Genomic DNA, 18,028 nt, shown 5'->3' with positions numbered 1-18,028 from the left:
AAGTCTGCAAAGGCGTGACTCGCAAAAAAAAGTTTTTGACCATGTTATGCAGTGTTATAGTGTGTAACGATGTGTCATATGTGAAAATATATGGGAATAGGACATCAAGTCGGTGGTGGACCTGTGAGATGTAAATTAACAACGATTTTATCTGCCGCTTTTGTAATCTCAAACAAACCTCGTTCATGTTTTTCTCTGCCTTGTGTGAATACTTTTGGTCTTAATGAAAAACAACTGAACATAAGTAAAAAATGGGATACCGTGTAGACTACCTTGCAGACTAAGTAGCCTTGGACTTTGTGCATGTTAAAACAGCAACTATACTGATCATAATTTGTGAATTTGTTTTGGAATATAAAAACCCGCCCAGTTCATCCAAGGTTTGTGTGAGTCAGGCTAACAGGGCACAGTATGATACAGCAAGATATATAAAAGCCATTTAATTGTGATTCTCCTGCAAGTTTCTAAAAGCCAATTAAGGCTGATTTTCAGATAATAAAAATGTTATATGTCCTGCTACCTAGCTTCTCCACAGCAGAATCAAGAGGGACAAAAAATACACAATCTAGGGCCTCCTAACAGTTCTGAGCCAGCACCAGATTGGGCTCAGCCATTGTAAAATATCATACTGCCACCTAGTGGCAGTTTAAGAAAGACACTGCACAGGCTGCAGGAGTGACTAGTATGTGTTCCTTTACCTGTGTTAGCGCTAAGCAGCTGGAGGATTAAAGGTCTGCGAGTGACAATTCCTGACCCCCGTGGAAGGAAGTCTCTGTTGGAGAGGAAAAGCTGAATTGAAGAAGTATATATACACACACAAACACACATTGCTGTTGCATTTGACGTCAATGCAAACTTGCATCTTAGTCTAAAACATGAGGGTGACACACACCATTTAAATGACGTCACATATTGTACATGCACAGATTGACAGATTGTATAACTTGCTAATAATGCCTCGTAAAGCCCTGTGAGCACAAAACTGTCAGCTGTGCAGTAGTTGTAATTTTAGTTGCCATACTACCCAAAATATCAGCAACTTGTTCAGGCAGGTTGAGAACATGTTCACCATATGATCAACACCACCAGAGAGGCTATGTAAGGACTACAGGCTAAATGTAGTTTTAACAACAAGGAAACAGAAATGCACAGGAAATTATCCTTCTCTTTCCTATTAAAATCAGATTCAGGAAGTTTGTTTTACTGCATCCTGTCCCACATGAAACAGCTGGCACAGTCCTCCACAAAAGGGGTGTCATAACATAATCGTATCTGAGACAAAGAACTGAGGCGTGTGTTCAAATATCATTATACACTCAGGAAAGCAAACATTAATAGCCTTCTATAGTTTCTGGCAATGCAACACATTGTACTGCTGCAGACAATACATGCGTCTCCTTTAGTTACCAGAGCTCCACTGTCTTGAAACTTGGAAATTACGCTCACACTCACCGGCATTCTTTTCTGACAGGATGGAAATACTTAGTTTCCTCCTCACTTGCATTTAAACTTCACCCAAACAACATTATTATTCATGAGCAGGCTGGATTATTCTAGGCCCTTGAAGTCTGCGCTGACTGCACTGCAATGCCTTGTAGGTTAATTAAAGTAATGCAGTTATTTTTTCAAGAGTCATATTAACCTCGTCCCCTTCATCGACACCTACACAGCACGTGAGTGAGATAACGTGCCGCACTGGCTACTGTCACACAGACACTGCCACCTCTGGCATCCACCACTTCAGATTCGTAACTCAAGCCGCTCAACTGGGTGGAGACCTTGATATGTGAACACAGTGATTTCAGCAGAGCGTTGTAATTGGTTACAGTAGTTGCCTGAAGTTCTGGAACACAGATCCCTCGTGTATTGAGCATGTCCCCGCCCCTGCATCACAGCTGGGACTGTACTCTTAGCATGACAACAAATATCAGGATATTATAAATTCAGATTAATGTTAATAATTCATATATTTTTAAGTATTTTATTTGAATTACCCAGAAATTAAATATATAATGACATAATGGATTTTTTGGTAACACTTTCTGCAGCATTGCCTTTAAATCATTCAGTCATTTAGGGTGACTTAATAAGTTTAAACCATAGACTTTATATTTAAACATATACAGTTAATACATACAATCTATGTCATTTATGAGTGTTGTTAAAAAAGGGGGTTTATCAGTGATAACAAATAGTTTCACTAATGTTTAATAAACCATTTACTTGATTGTGAGGCTGTGAAAAAAATACTACTGGCAGGTGTGTATTTGTATTTGGTAAAAATGCAGTTATAAATGTGAACTGACTGGTTTCTTGTTTTTTAACAGCCATTAGATCTCAAGTTATATGTTGACAGATTTTGGTCCAGGACAGGTAAGAGTCAAAGGGATTATTCACGACCTGGAAAACCAAAATCTGCTCTTATTTTGGTCCTCTGGATATTAAATATCTCTGGATATTAAATCTGGAGTAATTTTACATCGTTCCTTTTTTTTAGTTTTCAGTTTTTACAGACCTTTATTTATTGATTTTCTTAGTATATTATTATCTAGTGTTGCAAAACTTGCTTTGTGAAGCACTTTGGCCTGCATGTCTATATGAAAGGTGCCACATAAATACAGTTGAGCTGAGTTATTAATGGCTTTTAAATTATCTTTAAAGCACTGGTGAATGATCACAAGGAGACTCCAACTCTTAACTCTTTTAAAGTTTGGAGTTTTCCTGTGATTTGTATCATTCACCAAAGGATGATTTTGAGTTCAGGAGGAGCTCCTACTCAAACATGCATTGGGAAAATATGTATTAACATTAATAAACTAACAAATGTGTAAACCCCTGATAAAAGAGTGTTTCATTAGAAAATGGCACACTTGTTGCATCCTACATCTTATCCACCTGGAGTGAGTGCAGTTAAAAGGTGTTGTGTATGGTGATAGTGTCTCTTGCTGCACAGATTCATCCAGAGTTCACGTGAGAGTCTCACCTGCCCACAAAGTTTTCCAGCACGGAACTCTTGCCTGCGCTCTGCCCGCCCACCACAGCGATCTGGGGCAGGTGGAGGCTGCAGTTCTGTCCCACGCTGCTCAGCGCATCTTGCAGCCGGTTGACCAGCGGGATCAGCTCCTCCATCCCGCGGTTGCCCATCGCAACGGAGCAGCCGGGCTCCCCGCCCAGCTCCTGTAGATCCTGTTCCACCCCGGTCCTACTCCACACCAGTCGTCGGGGTAGCTAACATAGTTCACGGCTACTTACAAATGTTCTGCGTCCATTACCAACATGTACAAACCTTACAAAGCGGCTGGAACTCTTCTCGCAGGACGGAGACAACTTTTAAAGCTCAGTAACTTCAGCGGCTGATAGCTCGTTATCGTCAGTGCGTCTGGGAGCGACGGCAGTGCCCAAGTTTGTACTCACACACCTCAAGTCTCCGAAAACAGCTCGCTGTGGACATTATTGTTGCTTTAAAGCGCCGAAAGTTCACAGCGGGTTGTTTCCCTTAAACTCTGGGCACATTTAAGACGCTGGTCGCGGGTGGCGGCGCTGACTTTGGTCCATGGTCAGGAGGAAAACATTCTACTGACAGCTAACGGAATCGAGTTTAACGCGCATGCGCGGTAATCAGTGAGTTTAACTCGGCAACCCCCTCATGCAGAAGAGCAGGAGAGGGACACACTAGAGAGCCAATAATGAAAGTACCCTGACTTATCAGACAGCAGGCAGACATTCACTCACTGTAGCCGACAGTTATTTAAAATGCTACGCATCCAGAGAGTGGGCAGGGCTCTGCTGCGGCCCTATAAACACTGCAACTGGAACCAGAGTGTAAGATTCATCTACTGTAAATAACACTGCTGCATTCTTTGGCAGTGAGGGAGTGAGCACCATGTGGTACACTGGAAACCAGGAGCATGTGAAAGAGAAATTGAGGGCTGCATGTAATGGTGAAATTATGCAATAATAATAATATAGCAAGTTCAAACATGTACCTTGGTATTCACTTCTTTGTAGAGACCCCACATTAAGATGTAAAGATAAAATGTCCTTTACTTGTGATTGCTTCTTATACACCATTTTTCCTTTTATTATATTGCACTGAATGGCACTGAAGTGACAGCACTTTCTCTTATAATTCAGTTCATAATGCTTCAAACAGTGTTGGCACATGATTAAAGGAACAGTCAGTGGTGTAGTGGAGGGTGTGGCCATTTACAGTATACCTATCAGCCAAAAATAATATACATATATATAGGAGGGTATACCCACTTCCTCCCCAGTAATCTATTTACCTTGCAGTACACCCAGCTCATCACCTACCACCACACCACTGGGAACAGTGTGTGACATCTAGTGAGAGGACTGCAGACTGCAACCAGCTGAAACCTCTCCAGTCAGATATCCCCTAGTGTCCCTTCATTCATTCAGTCATTCATTTATTCATTTTCTGTAACTGCTTATCCTGTTAGTGGTCGCAGGGGTGCTGGAGCCTATCCCAGCAGACTGGGTGAGATGTGGGGTTCACCTTGGACAGGACGCCAGACTATAGCAAGGCTGACACACAGACACAAACAGCCATTCACACTCACATTCACACCTACAGACAATTTAGAGTCACCAGTTAACCTAACCTGCATGTATCTGCAGGTCCCACATGTCTGTGGGAGGAAACCAGAGTACCCGCAGGAAACCCCCGCTGACATGAAGGAGAACTTGCAAACTCTGCCAGGAACCCTCTGCTGTGAGGCGGCAACGCTAATGCAGCCTAGTGTTCATTGTTCAAGGGTTTGTTTTTTTTACCGGGAGCTGAATTATCTGCAGATTTCCCCTCCTCTCCAAACCAAACTCACCAGGCGCTGATAAAAACTGAATAAAGCAGTTTCACTTTACAAATCAATGTATCTCCTACGCTGCTCAGCGTGCCATGCGTGCTCACCTGTTTTCTGAGACGTTCAGGAGGTTTTTACTGGGAGCCAAATTATCCACAGAGGTCTCCTCTGAATAACAAACAAACCCAGTGGTAAAAACACTGAATAAAACATTGTTACGTTACAAATCAGTGTTTTCTTCGGCACTGTTTGTCATGTTGGACACTTAATATCCAGACGTTCAGGAAATTTTTACCAAGAGCCGAATAATCCAAGAAGGTCTCTTCCTCTCTAAAAGAAACAGACATGGTGATTTAAACCCTTAAAAAACAGAATAAAGCAGTTTCATGTTTAAAAATCAGTGTTTTCCTGATGCTGTTTGTCATGGAGGGGCTTCTAACTACAGTGGTCGATCTAAAGTCAGTGTTTGGTTTGTTGTTCTGGGGTACTGCAGAAATAAGGCAGTGCAGCGTGGTGATCTCCATGGACAAAGACCTGCTCCCTATGTAGATATAAATGGCACACAACGATTCTTACTAACAGGTGATTACACACTAAAGAAAAAATACTTATATAATATTCAGCTTCCGTCGATATCGCCCCCTAAATCTTACACACTGCACCTTTTAATCCCATCCCCCTCTGGTAAGAAACAAACTTTACTCTACTTTAAGGTCTTTTAACAGCCCTGCGATGTCTATGTGTGGGCTGCTGTTGGTTTCAGTCCTGTTAGAGCACAGCGCGCTCTGCAGACTCTTGCCTGCTTGGTTCAGGGACTGAAGGATGTGAGCAGCATCCAATGTCTTGTTTTCTCCACGAGAGCACAGAAGGACCTCATTGACCTCCCCTTCAATCTTTCTGGAGAGGATGGAGGGAAACACGGCGCTGACACGCTCCAACACGCTTTTCCTCAAGACTGGGTCACGACACACGAGGTTCAGCATGAATACACCTGGTCCAATGACGAGGAGAGACAGACAGAGGAGAGAAGGTTACATGTTATATTACATATATTTAACATTATTAATGTGTCTGTTAATAGACAGCTTAATTTAGCAGAGGGCTCTCCATTTGACCTTTTTAAAGGTCCAGTGTGTAAGATTTAGGGGGATTTAGTGGCACCTAGTGGTGAAGACTGCAGATTGCAACCAGCTGAAACTTCTCACTGTTATAATTGTGTGTTCATTGTTCAGGAGTTTTTTGACGGGAGCAAAATTATCCCCTAAATCCTACATACTGTCTGTGCCAATACATTTATTGGTATTATTTCACAGAAAAGGACTGAGAAATAAAGTGTTAAAAATACTGTACCTCTGGGGGTTAGCAGGCTGAAAACTTTCTGCAGGATCGAGGTTTCTACAAAGGCAGCAGGAGGACAGCTCATACCCACAGTGCTATCTTTGCTGTCTACATCGAACATGATGACATCAAACAAACGACCACCTACAGAGGAAAAAAAACACCCACAGTCACTTCTTGGTTAATGTACTCGCTGGTTTAGTTTCACATTTTAACTGGCATCTCTTCAACTCCTCCACTAACCTTCTTTCTCCAAGGCACAGATGCGCTCAAGGCCATCCCCCAGAGTGACAGTCAAACGGTCGTCTGGTCTGAATCCGAACCATTCCTTCGCCACTTCCATCACAGCAGGGTCTAGTTCTACAACCTCGACTGTAACATTGGGCACAAAGTCCCGTAGGAACTGAGGCAGGCCTCCTCCACCAAGCCCCACCAGGAGGACTGACACTGGGACATCTATGAAGCAAGATAGAGGGGAGGAGTGTGATGTTTTATGCAACAGTTAGAACACTGTGGCTGTGCAATCAGTCCTTCCTCCCGCCACTCTCCTCTACAACCTTTACAAGACTGTACAAAACAGATGTGAGCTGACCTTTGTTCTGAGGCGTGCCCACTCCAAGCATGGTAAGGCCAGCCACCATAACTTCATGGTGAGCGCAGCAGAGGAAGCCACTGTCCACGGAAAGAGAGGTGGTGGATGTTTTTGGAGCGGCTGTTGGCTTCACCTTCTTTTTGTTTTTCTTCTTGTGACTTGATGCTGCAGGGACATACAGACAGGTGACGATAAAACAGACTTTAACTGTCTTAGTAAGGTTTTGGGCCACTTAGTGCTCCCATAACAGCCTCAATACACCGTAGACGTGATTCTACAAATCTCTGGAACCAGTTGCACAAAAGTTTTCTCCTTAAGTGTGAAACTTAAGGCTTAATTTCTCCTTAGCTGAAGGACTTACACAGTTGCACAGAATTCCTTAAATGCGCTGAAAGAGATTTCACAGTGGTTAAAGTTTCCATGGAGATTGTTTGTTTGCTTGGTCTCATGCTTGTGATAATGATATCCTTTCACAAAGCTGGATTTTACTTAGATAGTGGAAAATATGGCTGACAGAAAGAGGACAAGAAAACCAAACTGGTCAGAGGAGGAAAACATTATACTTCTGGGGGAATACAGTAATAGAAAACACACACTGCAGGGATTCCTTAAATATAAGACCAAGACAAGGAGAAAACCATCAATACTTAGGTTAACATTTTACAGAAACCTTTAGTAGAAGACTTAAGGGTGTTTGTGAAACCGATTTTATTTTGATTATTTCCTGCAAATATTGCATAAAATCTGAGTTTTCCCCTTATATTTTTGGAACTTTTTACTCAGTTCTCTGACTGTAGTGTGTTTTCTTTTTTTTAAGCAATCATAAATACTTAATAAACTAACTGTTTGACAAAGTCTGTGTTGTCTTTTTTCTTCTTTGGCTTTTTTAACTGCTTTCTTTTCTCTAAGGCTGTTTGGCAGAGAGTGAAGGCTCTGTCAATATGGCTTGTGTTCAGGTTTGCACCGTGTCCTTATCCTAAGAGATTTTTTTAAGTTTAAACCTTTAATAATAATAATAGTAATAATAATAATAATCTAAACTTTAAAAATAAAAAGTTTAGATATTTCGTTTTTTCTCAAATAAATGTATGTAATGCTGACATATAGGCCTACTCTATTGTTTTTAAAAAGGCCTCACGACCCCTCACTAAGCTTTGGCGACCCCTAGTGGGGTTCAGGACCCCCAGGTTGGGAACCAGGGTTTTAAGGGGACAAGTGGGCTCAAACCATGCCAGCAAAATGTCCCCCACCCTCCAACAGAGCCACCGGATCCCCTCATCGTAGGGGTCAAGCATTCAGGCCTGTACAAATCTCTTGGTGTATGCCACACACGCACTCGCCCACTTGTCAAGAATATGGTGAGGTATTACTCATCACATAGACATTTTATTTCAGTTTTAATATTGGACAGTAGTGTTCTATATATAACGTTAATATAAACACCTATTATTTCACACACGTGTATACAGAATAGTCCTCTCTATTTTTTATATTATTTGTCCAGCTTTGTTGTCCCTTCCCTATTTCTATTTACGTGTAAGCACATTGAGAGCAATGCAAAAACTGGACTCAAATTCCATGTATGTGTGTAGATACTGTGCTTGGCCAATACAGGCAATTTTTCTCCACCTCTCTGTAGACCAGTACCTTTTGTTTTTGCACCATTGAACTCTCAAATGTGCCTTCGTCTCTGTAATGAGAGGTTTATACACTGCAACCCTGCTATAATATCCCTCTATGTAACTGTCAACAGGATGTTCTTGCTGACGCAGTCTGATCACGTCCTGCATTGATGATCTCAGTCACCCGAGGAAGAGCTGCTCTTTGTTTTTTCCTCACATATCAAATGTGCACTGTGTACAACAATTTCCAACTTCGTTAACTGATGTCTTCACTACACAGCTACATGCAGATGTCAATTTAGTTATTGTCCTATTGAAACACTGGCCAGTTGAGCAGTGTTTGTGACTGCCCTCTTTACCCCAATAATGAACCCTCTTTAAAAATCACTTAGATCTTTTCCTCTTGATACAAACTTCTTGTCTGTTCATTTTATTGAACACGTTTATGCATTGTTGGTTTTACTTAAATGGTTAATATATTGTTTATCACAAAAAAGAGAGCATAACAAATTACAGAGAACAGGGAATAAGAACTGACCAGTATTTGAAGAGACAAGACGGCTCTCTGATTGGACAAGTAAAGCAGCGTTAGCCAGGAAAACAAGTCTCCGATACAGTTCTCCGTCTTCTCCTCTGACATTCTCCACGCAGTACTCCCCGCTCAGCTCACTCACACCTCTGCTGACCTCCTCTCGCCAACCCAGGTCACCCCCAACTGACAGAAATGGCACCTGAGTGAGGACAGAGAGCTCAGTTATTATGCTGATGCACATTTCAGCAACATGAAATGTTTCATTGTACGAAGAGAGCATTTTACCTGCTGGTTGGTGGGCATACCCGGGGGAGCCAGGTCCATCACCATTGGTGAGAGTTCTGACTGGACAGCCTGCATGTCTGTGTACTCCTGATTCCTGTGCATTGCCACAATAACCAGGCGCCGGAAGTTGGCACTGGCTGCCAGCTGCCTTCGCCCCTCACTGGAGCAGTAGAGCCAAGCTGTCTCACTGCCTTGAGGCACTGACACGATAAGCAGAGGAGAAAAAATCAGCAAAGGAGAACAAAATACCACCAGTGTGTCTTACATAGAGAGGCAGAAACATGAGAGCTCACCAATGAAAATAGCAAACTGGTTTGATCTTGGCACCTTGGCACCTGGAGGACAATCTTGAACTGTAAGAGTGTATCTGGGAAGGCCAGTTTTGGCGTGGCAGAGAGTGAGTGAGGGGTTCGAGCTGGCATCTGTGCTTGTACGGAGCCTCTTTTTCAAGACAGAGTAAGCCTGATGCTCCCTCACAGCTGACAACAACTCTGCTACCTGTGTGAGACGAGTAGGGGCTCCATCTTCCCCAACACACATCTCCAGAATAGGCATGGGCATGGGCTGACGAAACTTGGTGCAGACCAGGACAAAGACAGGCAGAGCAAAGGAATCCTCTTCTTTCCCACTTTCCTCCTGCAGGCAGTGGAGCCTCACAGCCCATCCCAGCTGAACAAAGTGCTCCACGGCTAACTGGATCACACTTTCCTGAGCCAGCGTCACACAGACATACCGGCCACCAACACTTAGCACCCGGCCCACCTGCACACACAAGAAAACTGCTGTGACAAGAATGCAAAGACGCATGCTGATGAGTCTATTAAGTGAGGAAAGGCCATGTGGTCTGTGCACACCCTGACTCAGTGGTTTCTCACCTCAGTGAGCATGTTCCTGGCCAGTGCTCCTTCTTCCTCTGATGCCATGGCATCCAGTGTGCCCTTGTCCAGAGCAGCCTGGTAGCTGGCATCCTCATATGGAGTTTGTGTAGCATCCACCTGCTGGAAGGTGAGGCCCGGCCGGCGCTCAGCGTTCCGCTGGTTCATGTGGGTCACCACTGTCTCACTGATGTCGATGTTAGTAAGATGTTTGTAGCCGACATCATACATCTGCTCACTCAGCTCAGAGTTACCACAACCGACCACCAACACCTGAAGGACAGAAACACAAAACAATCAGTCACTCTCATCTGCAGTGATGGAAAGTAACAAAACACATTTACTTTAGTTTTGAGGCACTTGTGCTTCATTTAAGTATTTACATTTTATGCTACAACTGCAATACCAAAAAAGTTGAGTCACTGTGTTAAACTTAAATAAAAACAGAATGCAATGATTTGCAAATCCTTTTTGACCTACATTCAATTGAATACACTACAAAAACAAGATATTTAATTTTTCAAACTGACAAACTGTATTGTTTTTTGTAATATACACTCATTCTGAATTTGATGCCTGCAACACAAAGCTGGAACAGGAGCATGTTTCAACAACACTTAGGATGTGAGGACACTAACTGTTTAAGTATTAAAAATGAAATTCTTTCCCAGTCTTGCTTGACATATGACCTCAGTTGCTCAACAGTCAGGGGTCTCTGTTGTCGCATTTTGTGCTTCATAATGCACCACACATTTTCAGTGGGAGACAGGTTGAGTACCTGCACTCTTTTCCTACGAAGCCATGCTGTTGTAACACATGCAATGTTGCTTACAACAGCATGGTTGGCAGCATCTGTTGCTCCACATCCTGCATTTAACTTTCAACATTCATAGTGCCTTCACAGATGTGAGAGTTACCCATGATGCCATGGGCACTAACACAAGCCAGTACGATCACGGATGCTGGCTTTTGAACTTTGTGCTGGTAACAATTTGGATGGTCCTTTTCTCTTTCCTCCCAACTTTTATGGAACATGTTACAGGCATCAAACTCAGAATGAGTATATATATATTTACAAAACACAATAACGTATATCAGTTTGAACACTATATACCTGAGACAGCTGGGGCAGTCTGCTCATGAGGAGTGGGCCAAAATACCTGTCGACAGGTGCAGAAGTCTCATTGAGAGTTACAAAAATCGCCTGATGGCAGTGACTGCCTCAAGATATTAAGTCAAGGGTACCATCATTTTGTCCAGGCCAGTTTCATTAGTTTGTTTTTTAAAATTATTCTGTTGAGCCTAAATTCTAAAGCAATGTCTGATTTTCATTAGTTAATTTTCAGTAAATCTTTATTTATTATTACTTTTGTCAGTTTCAAGTTATTTCAGTGACCACTGTTTTTTTTTTTTCTTTCTCTAACAGAAGGGTACCAACAATTTTGTCCACGTGTGTATTTTGCCTTTGTACTGTATCCAACTAAATAAAGGTAAAAAAATAAAAATAAAAAATTGCAAATCATTGCATTCTGTTTTATTTATGATTTACACAGTGCCCAACTTTTGTGGGATCAGGGCAGTACATTATAATTCTAGTCCACTAAATCTGATTGCAAAAAAATGGACTTTTCACTCGAGCTAAAGTCGCTGGTTACATTGCAGATTCAAATTTAATACGCAAAACACATGATACACATCTAAAATATGAAACATTTTTTAGATTTAACTATGCAACAGTAGTAAGTAGATAGAATTAACTTTTTGTCGGACTTCCCTTGCTCAATTCTCACTGAGTTATAGAGGACCATCTCTCTGGAACAACCTATCATCATCTCTTAAAGCATCATCTTCACTGGCAATCTTCAAAAAACAAATGAAAAAGTATTTAATTAATCAACTTTAATGTGGAATTATAATTTTTTTCCTTGTTTGGATTGTCCTTGTTTTTGGGCTGACTATTTCTTCTTTATTTCTACATTGTCAAACACGTAATCTTATATTGATTTTGTTCATTTTAGTTGCTACCTGTCTTGTTTTGTCTTGATTTTTTTCCTCTTTCCTCCTCTTTCTTCTCCTTCTGCTTTCCTTCCCCCTTTTTTGTTGTTGTTTTGTTTTGTTTATTTCTTATCCTTATTGTATGATTTAATTGAGGGGAGGTTCTTTGATAAGCCTTCAGTGGCTTCTAACCTCTCCGGCACATTTCCTTTTTAATCTTGTAAATTTTACACAGTCTGTTTTTAACATTATGTGCAAATAAAATTAAACTAAACTAAACGTCACCTCAAATATCTAGAGGGGTAAAATGCTACTTACACATTATAAATAAAGTAGTATTAGCTATCCAATAATATCAAATATTGTAATAAAACACTCACAGGAATCATTTTGCATAATGAGTGCTTTGCTTTTGACACTTAAAACTACAAATATGCTGATACACATTACTTTTACTTGGGTAAGAGAAGGATGCAGCACTTTGTCTTGTAGTGGAGTATCTTTACTCTGTGGTATCTGATATATATTTTGGCAGGAAATGAATACAAACAGTAACATTAGGCAAACTGTCAACACTTGTGCTTTATGTGGTGATACTTATATGAAGCTACTGAGTCGAACCGGGTACTCTGAGTGTCGTTATACTGATGCATGTTGTGTTCAGCATGTGTCCTCACCTTATCTTGGACTTTGATGTATTTGTGCAGCACGCCGCAGAGTTTGTTGTAGTCTCCGTACCATTCAAACGCCTTCTCTCCGCGCTTCTTAAAAAACCTCTCCCAGTATTCGGCGGAGCTGAACTCCTCAGCAGTGCGAGGTAGAAGACTCATTCTCGGCTGCGGCGGTTAAAACAGTGCTAAACGTGTCAGTTCACCCTGAGTGTTGACAGTCACTTGTCCACATGGCATCTCACATTCACTTTAACGCCGGACAACATTGCTGGTAGCACCGCACTCTGATTGGAGGATGTGCCCGAAGGCGGGGCTATACACTGCCCGCTGATTCGCTGAGACACTCGCAGCCGCGTTCTATTGGCTGTTGCGGAGTCGGAAGTAGTCAGTCCGATAGTGTTAGTCCTCCGGGTGTCATTCAACATGGCGCTACCTGCCGGGCGGTCTGTGGTCTTCGTGACTGGAAACGCCAAAAAACTCGAAGAGGTAAGAGTCAAATAATTCAAACCTGAGACAGACTGAACGTTTACGGACATGCTGTCGTGTCGTAACAGTTTCAAGCGGGACACTTGTACACTTGTCGCCTTTATGTTGCCCCAGACTGTGCCAGCTAAATATAGTCAGTGAGCATGAGATGTAATTCAACACAGAAATCTCGTTTCATTTGACAGAAAATCAGTTCTGCTAGATTTATGCTTGACTCTGTTTTTGTCACGTCCATCAGGTCATTCAGATCCTGGGAGACAAGTTTCCCTACAAACTAGTGTCTAAAAAGATTGACTGTAAGTATTAAAGGGGAGACCAAAAGTGGAATAAATACATAAATGTAACGTTAAAGGGGCAGTTCACCCCACAGTTGAAAACACATATTTTTCCTCTTACCTGTAGTGCTATTTATTAATCTGGATTGTATCGTTGTGAGTTGCAGAGTGTTGGAGATATCAGCCATAGAGATGTCTGCTTTCTCTCCGCTATAATGGAACTGGATGGCACTCGGCTTGTGGTGCTCATTGCACCCCAAAAATACATTTAAAAAACCCAACATCAATGTCTTTCTCCAGAAGTCATGACCCAGTTACTCAAGATAATCCACAGATTTGTTGTGAGCAGTTTCAGGAAGGAACTATTTTCTTTCAGCCAAACTACACCCTCCAGCTGTTAGGGTTGGGTACTGAAACTCGGTATTTTTTGTACTCTGTACTGATTCACGTCGGTACTACCGAGTACCGATTCACTTAAAATGAATCGGTGCCAAATTTCGGTACCTGTGGTGGAGGCGGAGCGAGAGCGCATGACTTGCACCTCAGACTCAGCAACAATGGCGACAAAAAAATGTCCAGACAGAAGTTAACGTGCAGTACTGTTCCTAAATGTTCTCAGTAAAATGTTGAAACTGCGAAGTTTAGACTTTAAAAAGTACCGAAATAAGGTACCATTTGGTACCGGTACCGAATTCCAGATACCGGTACCGTATCGGTTCAATTATGAACAGTACCCTACCCTACCAGCTGTATCACCACTGAGAGAGAGAGAGAGGGCTTGTGCTTGTGACAGCGCAAGATGAAAACATTAAAGGTGTCCTCCTCAGCTGAGCTGTAACAACAGCAAACTCAGTGGCGCTAGGTGAGCCAGCAGTAAATGTACGCTTCCATCTGGGCAGTGATATGATTGGCGGGTGTATTTTGGTCGAAAGAAAATATTTCCTACATGAAACTGCTCACAACAAGGTCTGTGGATTAACCTGTTGAGTAACCGAGTCATGATTTCTGGAAAGAGACATAACCGTTGAGCTTTCAAAGACAAAAAATGTTTAATTTCATTTAATTTTGTCGCTTTTAGCAACACAAACAAGTGCCATCTAGTTCCACCAACTGGAGAAAAGGCCGACATCTCTAAGCATGATATCTCCAACACTCTGCAACTCGCAATCTTGATTGATAAATGGCACTACACGTAAGAGGAAAAATTTATATTTTTTAATTTTTTGTGGACTGTCCCTTTAATCATTGCTCATTTATCTGTTTCTTTGTCTAGTGCCTGAGTACCAAGGAGAGCCAGATGACATTTCCATACAGAAGTGTAAGGAGGCTGCACGGCAGGTACATTTACAATACTGTCATGCAAGTAAATATTCTGTATGTACACGTTGAGTGATTGAAACTGATGTATTGTTTGTGTTACGGCCTCAGATTGATGGACCAGTCATAGTGGAGGACACCTGTCTGTGTTTCAAAGCTTTGGGAGGCCTGCCTGGTCCTTACATGTTAGTATAACAACTTTCCACCATTTTTATCCTTAACAGTGGTAATGAACAGTGATAATTACATCTATACTATTTTTCTGTAGAAAATGGTTCCTGGATAAACTCAAGCCAGAAGGTAAGCGTCGTCATAGATGCGACACTGCTGGGATATTTAACACAGATATTTAGAGCAGGATAGAAAACGCGACTACAGCATCTCTGATCTTGTTAAATGTTTTGTTGTAGGTTTGTACAAACTCCTCGCTGGGTTTGAAGATAAATCAGCGTGGGCTCTCTGCACTTTTGCGTTCTCTGCTGGCAAAGATGAACCAGTTCAGCTCTTCAGAGGGAAAACAGAGGTCAGAGACTCTCTCAAATTGCCTTCACATTCGTATGTGTTTGTTTGATTTTGCATTCACTCTTTTCTCTTTGTGTTTTAAGGGATGCATTGTGGAACCGAGGGGACCTCGAGACTTTGGATGGGATCCCTGTTTCCAGCCAGAGGGATATGACAAAACGTAAGGACTGTTTGAAAGTTCCTGTTCACACCACAAGAGGGAGACATAGGTTAACACACCAAACATTCCTGTTTGGAAATTAGTTGAGCAATGCAGAGTAAGGCTGCAACTAACAAGTATTTTCATTGTCAATTAATCTCTCCATAGTTTTCTCGATTCATTTATTAGTTGTTAGAAAATGGTGACAAATGACAGTCAGTGTTTCCCAAAGCCCAAAATGAGGTCGACAAATGTCTTATTTTGTGCACAACCCAAAGATATTCAGTTTACTGTCATAGAGGAGGAAATAAACCAGAAAATATTCACATAGAAGAAGCTGGAATCAGACAATTTCAACTTTTTCTTTCTTAAAAGATTACTCCAGTCCATTAATTGATTATCAAATTAGTTGGCGATTAATTTAAAAGTTAACATTTAAATGGATGAATAGACTAATTGTTGCAGCCCTGTTGCAGGTTAATTCATACAACAAAATGCATCTTTGATGATTCTGTTCACTTTATGCTGTTTGTTAGAGATTATTTATCACTATTGTGCCAAAAATAAGAGCATATCCATGATCTTTGATCCATGATCCGTTTTTCTCCTCACTGACTTGGTCAATCCATGTGAAATTTGGCACAGTGGTAGAGGGTCATGGGAGGATGCCAATGAAGTAATATTACATCAATTAGCCGAAGAGGGGCGCTATAGCAACCGATTGAAATTGCAAACTTTGAATGGGCATATCTCATGCCCCGTATGTCGTAGAGACATGAAACTTTGCACAGAGATGCCTCTCCTCATGAGGAACACATTTGCCTCAAGAACCCATAACTTCCGCTTATATAGATTTTCCACCATTTTGAATTTTTTGAAAAACACTTCAAATGGATCTCTTCCTAGGAAGTTTGAGCGATCTGCATGAAACTGGGTGAACATAATCTAGGGACCAATATCTAAAGTTCCCTCTTGGCAAAAGTTGGAAAACGTACTAAAACTGAGCTTCTATAAGGCAATGAATATTGCGGAGGGCGTGGCTCATCACATAAAGGTGTATAACATTTCAAGGGTTTCACCCATCACCACGCAACTTTGTAGGCATATGACCACACATAATCTGAGGGGACCCCTCCATTATTGACCCCATCAAACAAAATGGGGGCGCTAGAGAGCTCATTTCTTATCTAGGCCTAACCGCCATATGGATTTTTACTAAACTTGGTAGATATGTAGAACAGGACACCTCAAGGTGACTGGAGAAATTTAACTCTAATTGGCAACTGGGTGGCGCTATAACAACAGAAAAATGCTTCAAAATGGCTAAAATGCGACCGATCGCTGTGGCTCCCCCTGTGGACCAATGTTGGTGTTGTTTTCTAATGTTTGGTATGACTAAGTCATGGTATGGTATGCTGTACATAATCACGGAAACTGTCAGTGTGTCATTCTGTCAGTCAGTCATTCTGTCTGTCCCACGTTTTTCTACTCACTGACGTGGTCAATCTATGTGAAACTGCACATAGGCATTGAGGACTGGCATAGGTAGAAGGTGACAAAGCTACCAATGGCTATGGACCAGTTTTAATCACTTTCTTTTCATCTGCAGCTATGCTGAACTGCCCAAAGAAGTGAAGAATACTATCTCTCACCGCTACCGGGCGCTTGCTGCCATGTCTGAGCACTTCTCTCAAACCAACAATACCTCACCACAGGTCAAGAAGAAGAAGCAGGGGGATTAAAGAATCCTTTCTAGGCCAACTTCAGGTTCTGACTCTGGATACTCCTTATTACTAAGACGTGTTTCATTGTTTCGTCTGGAAGATATGGCAGATAACAGATTTGTGATCACAATGTCTACTTGTAGAATCTGCAGTGGAAAATGTGTTGCATAGCGGTTTTGTGTTCTTTTTAATAAACTTATTTTTAAACAAGTCCCCTGTTTATTTGTTTTTTTAGGTGCATATTTCCATGTGTCAGTGGAGAGAATGTTCAGTAAGCGAGCATGTTGAAACTACCCTCCAGATAATGTGGAAAGATAGAGGAAATTGTTGCAAGACTTCTTTCATTGTTCCACAGTGTGTACTCAGAAACAACCTTTTGAGATTTTGCTTCCAAAGACTGACAAACGTATATTTGGAGAAGACCATAAATTATAAAAAGAGGAGCTCAGGGATTTTGATGAGAGCAGCAGACCGCTCTGTTGCCAAGACGGGCTCCTGGAGTTGGCGAGGGAAGGATGTTCAGGCTGGAGTCCAGAGAGAGCAGGGTGTGTGGGAGGTGAGGGTCTCTGAAGGAGGAGAGGGGGGTGTTCAGTACAAACACAACAGTGATAACAGGAGTGTGGGTAATAAATGACTCCGGAGCTGGAAGTCTCTGAGCAGGAACTGTGCACACACCTGTGACTGATGCCTCCCAGATGTACTGACAATGTCACACATTCACAAATACACACATCCTGAGTGTGACCAGAAGACAGCAGACACAAATAACATTTAAAGTTTAATGGCATCGCTAGTTATTTTGTGTTTTACCAAATATTTCATCTACTTTCCT

The 18,028-nt window shown here is 41.8% G+C and overlaps 3 protein-coding genes across 4 annotated transcripts in view; 1 reads left to right on the top strand and 2 right to left on the bottom strand.

Annotated features, from left to right (window-relative positions):
* Positions 1 to 3,621, bottom strand: part of dnm3a (dynamin 3a) — a 29,065-nt gene extending 25,444 nt beyond the window's left edge. For both annotated transcript variants that reach the window (XM_033621941.2, XM_033621942.2), the window contains exons 1-2: positions 2,984 to 3,621; positions 699 to 772 (exon numbers count right to left, since the gene is read on the bottom strand). In XM_033621941.2, coding sequence (XP_033477832.1) covers positions 699 to 772; positions 2,984 to 3,144 — 235 coding nt within the window. In that variant the 5' untranslated portion in view covers positions 3,145 to 3,621. The remainder of the gene's footprint in view (positions 1 to 698; positions 773 to 2,983) is intronic.
* A 432-nt stretch (positions 3,622 to 4,053) lies between these two features.
* mettl13 (methyltransferase 13, eEF1A lysine and N-terminal methyltransferase) lies at positions 4,054 to 12,999 on the bottom strand. The gene is made up of 9 exons (XM_033622775.2): positions 12,740 to 12,999; positions 10,068 to 10,340; positions 9,486 to 9,954; positions 9,193 to 9,392; positions 8,914 to 9,106; positions 6,754 to 6,918; positions 6,405 to 6,617; positions 6,174 to 6,305; positions 4,054 to 5,814 (listed from the first exon to the last, which is right to left on the bottom strand). The coding sequence occupies exons 1-9, from the start codon at positions 12,890 to 12,892 to the stop codon at positions 5,522 to 5,524; spliced, it is 2,091 nt and encodes a 696-aa protein (XP_033478666.1). The 5' UTR covers positions 12,893 to 12,999; the 3' UTR covers positions 4,054 to 5,521.
* Positions 13,000 to 13,113: 114 nt separating this feature from the next.
* Positions 13,114 to 17,407, top strand: itpa (inosine triphosphatase (nucleoside triphosphate pyrophosphatase)). Its single transcript, XM_033622777.2, has 8 exons — positions 13,114 to 13,219; positions 13,458 to 13,515; positions 14,768 to 14,832; positions 14,923 to 14,996; positions 15,080 to 15,111; positions 15,222 to 15,334; positions 15,417 to 15,493; positions 17,082 to 17,407. Exons 1-8 carry the CDS (start codon positions 13,157 to 13,159, stop codon positions 17,212 to 17,214), a joined length of 615 nt encoding a protein of 204 aa, XP_033478668.1. The 5' UTR covers positions 13,114 to 13,156; the 3' UTR covers positions 17,215 to 17,407.
* The last annotated feature ends 621 nt before the right edge of the window (positions 17,408 to 18,028 follow it).

Source organism: Epinephelus lanceolatus, chromosome 6 (genome assembly GCF_041903045.1).
Source record: "Epinephelus lanceolatus isolate andai-2023 chromosome 6, ASM4190304v1, whole genome shotgun sequence".
NCBI classification, from domain to species: domain Eukaryota; kingdom Metazoa; phylum Chordata; class Actinopteri; order Perciformes; family Serranidae; genus Epinephelus; species Epinephelus lanceolatus.
This window is presented reverse-complemented; position numbering and strand designations above follow the sequence as displayed.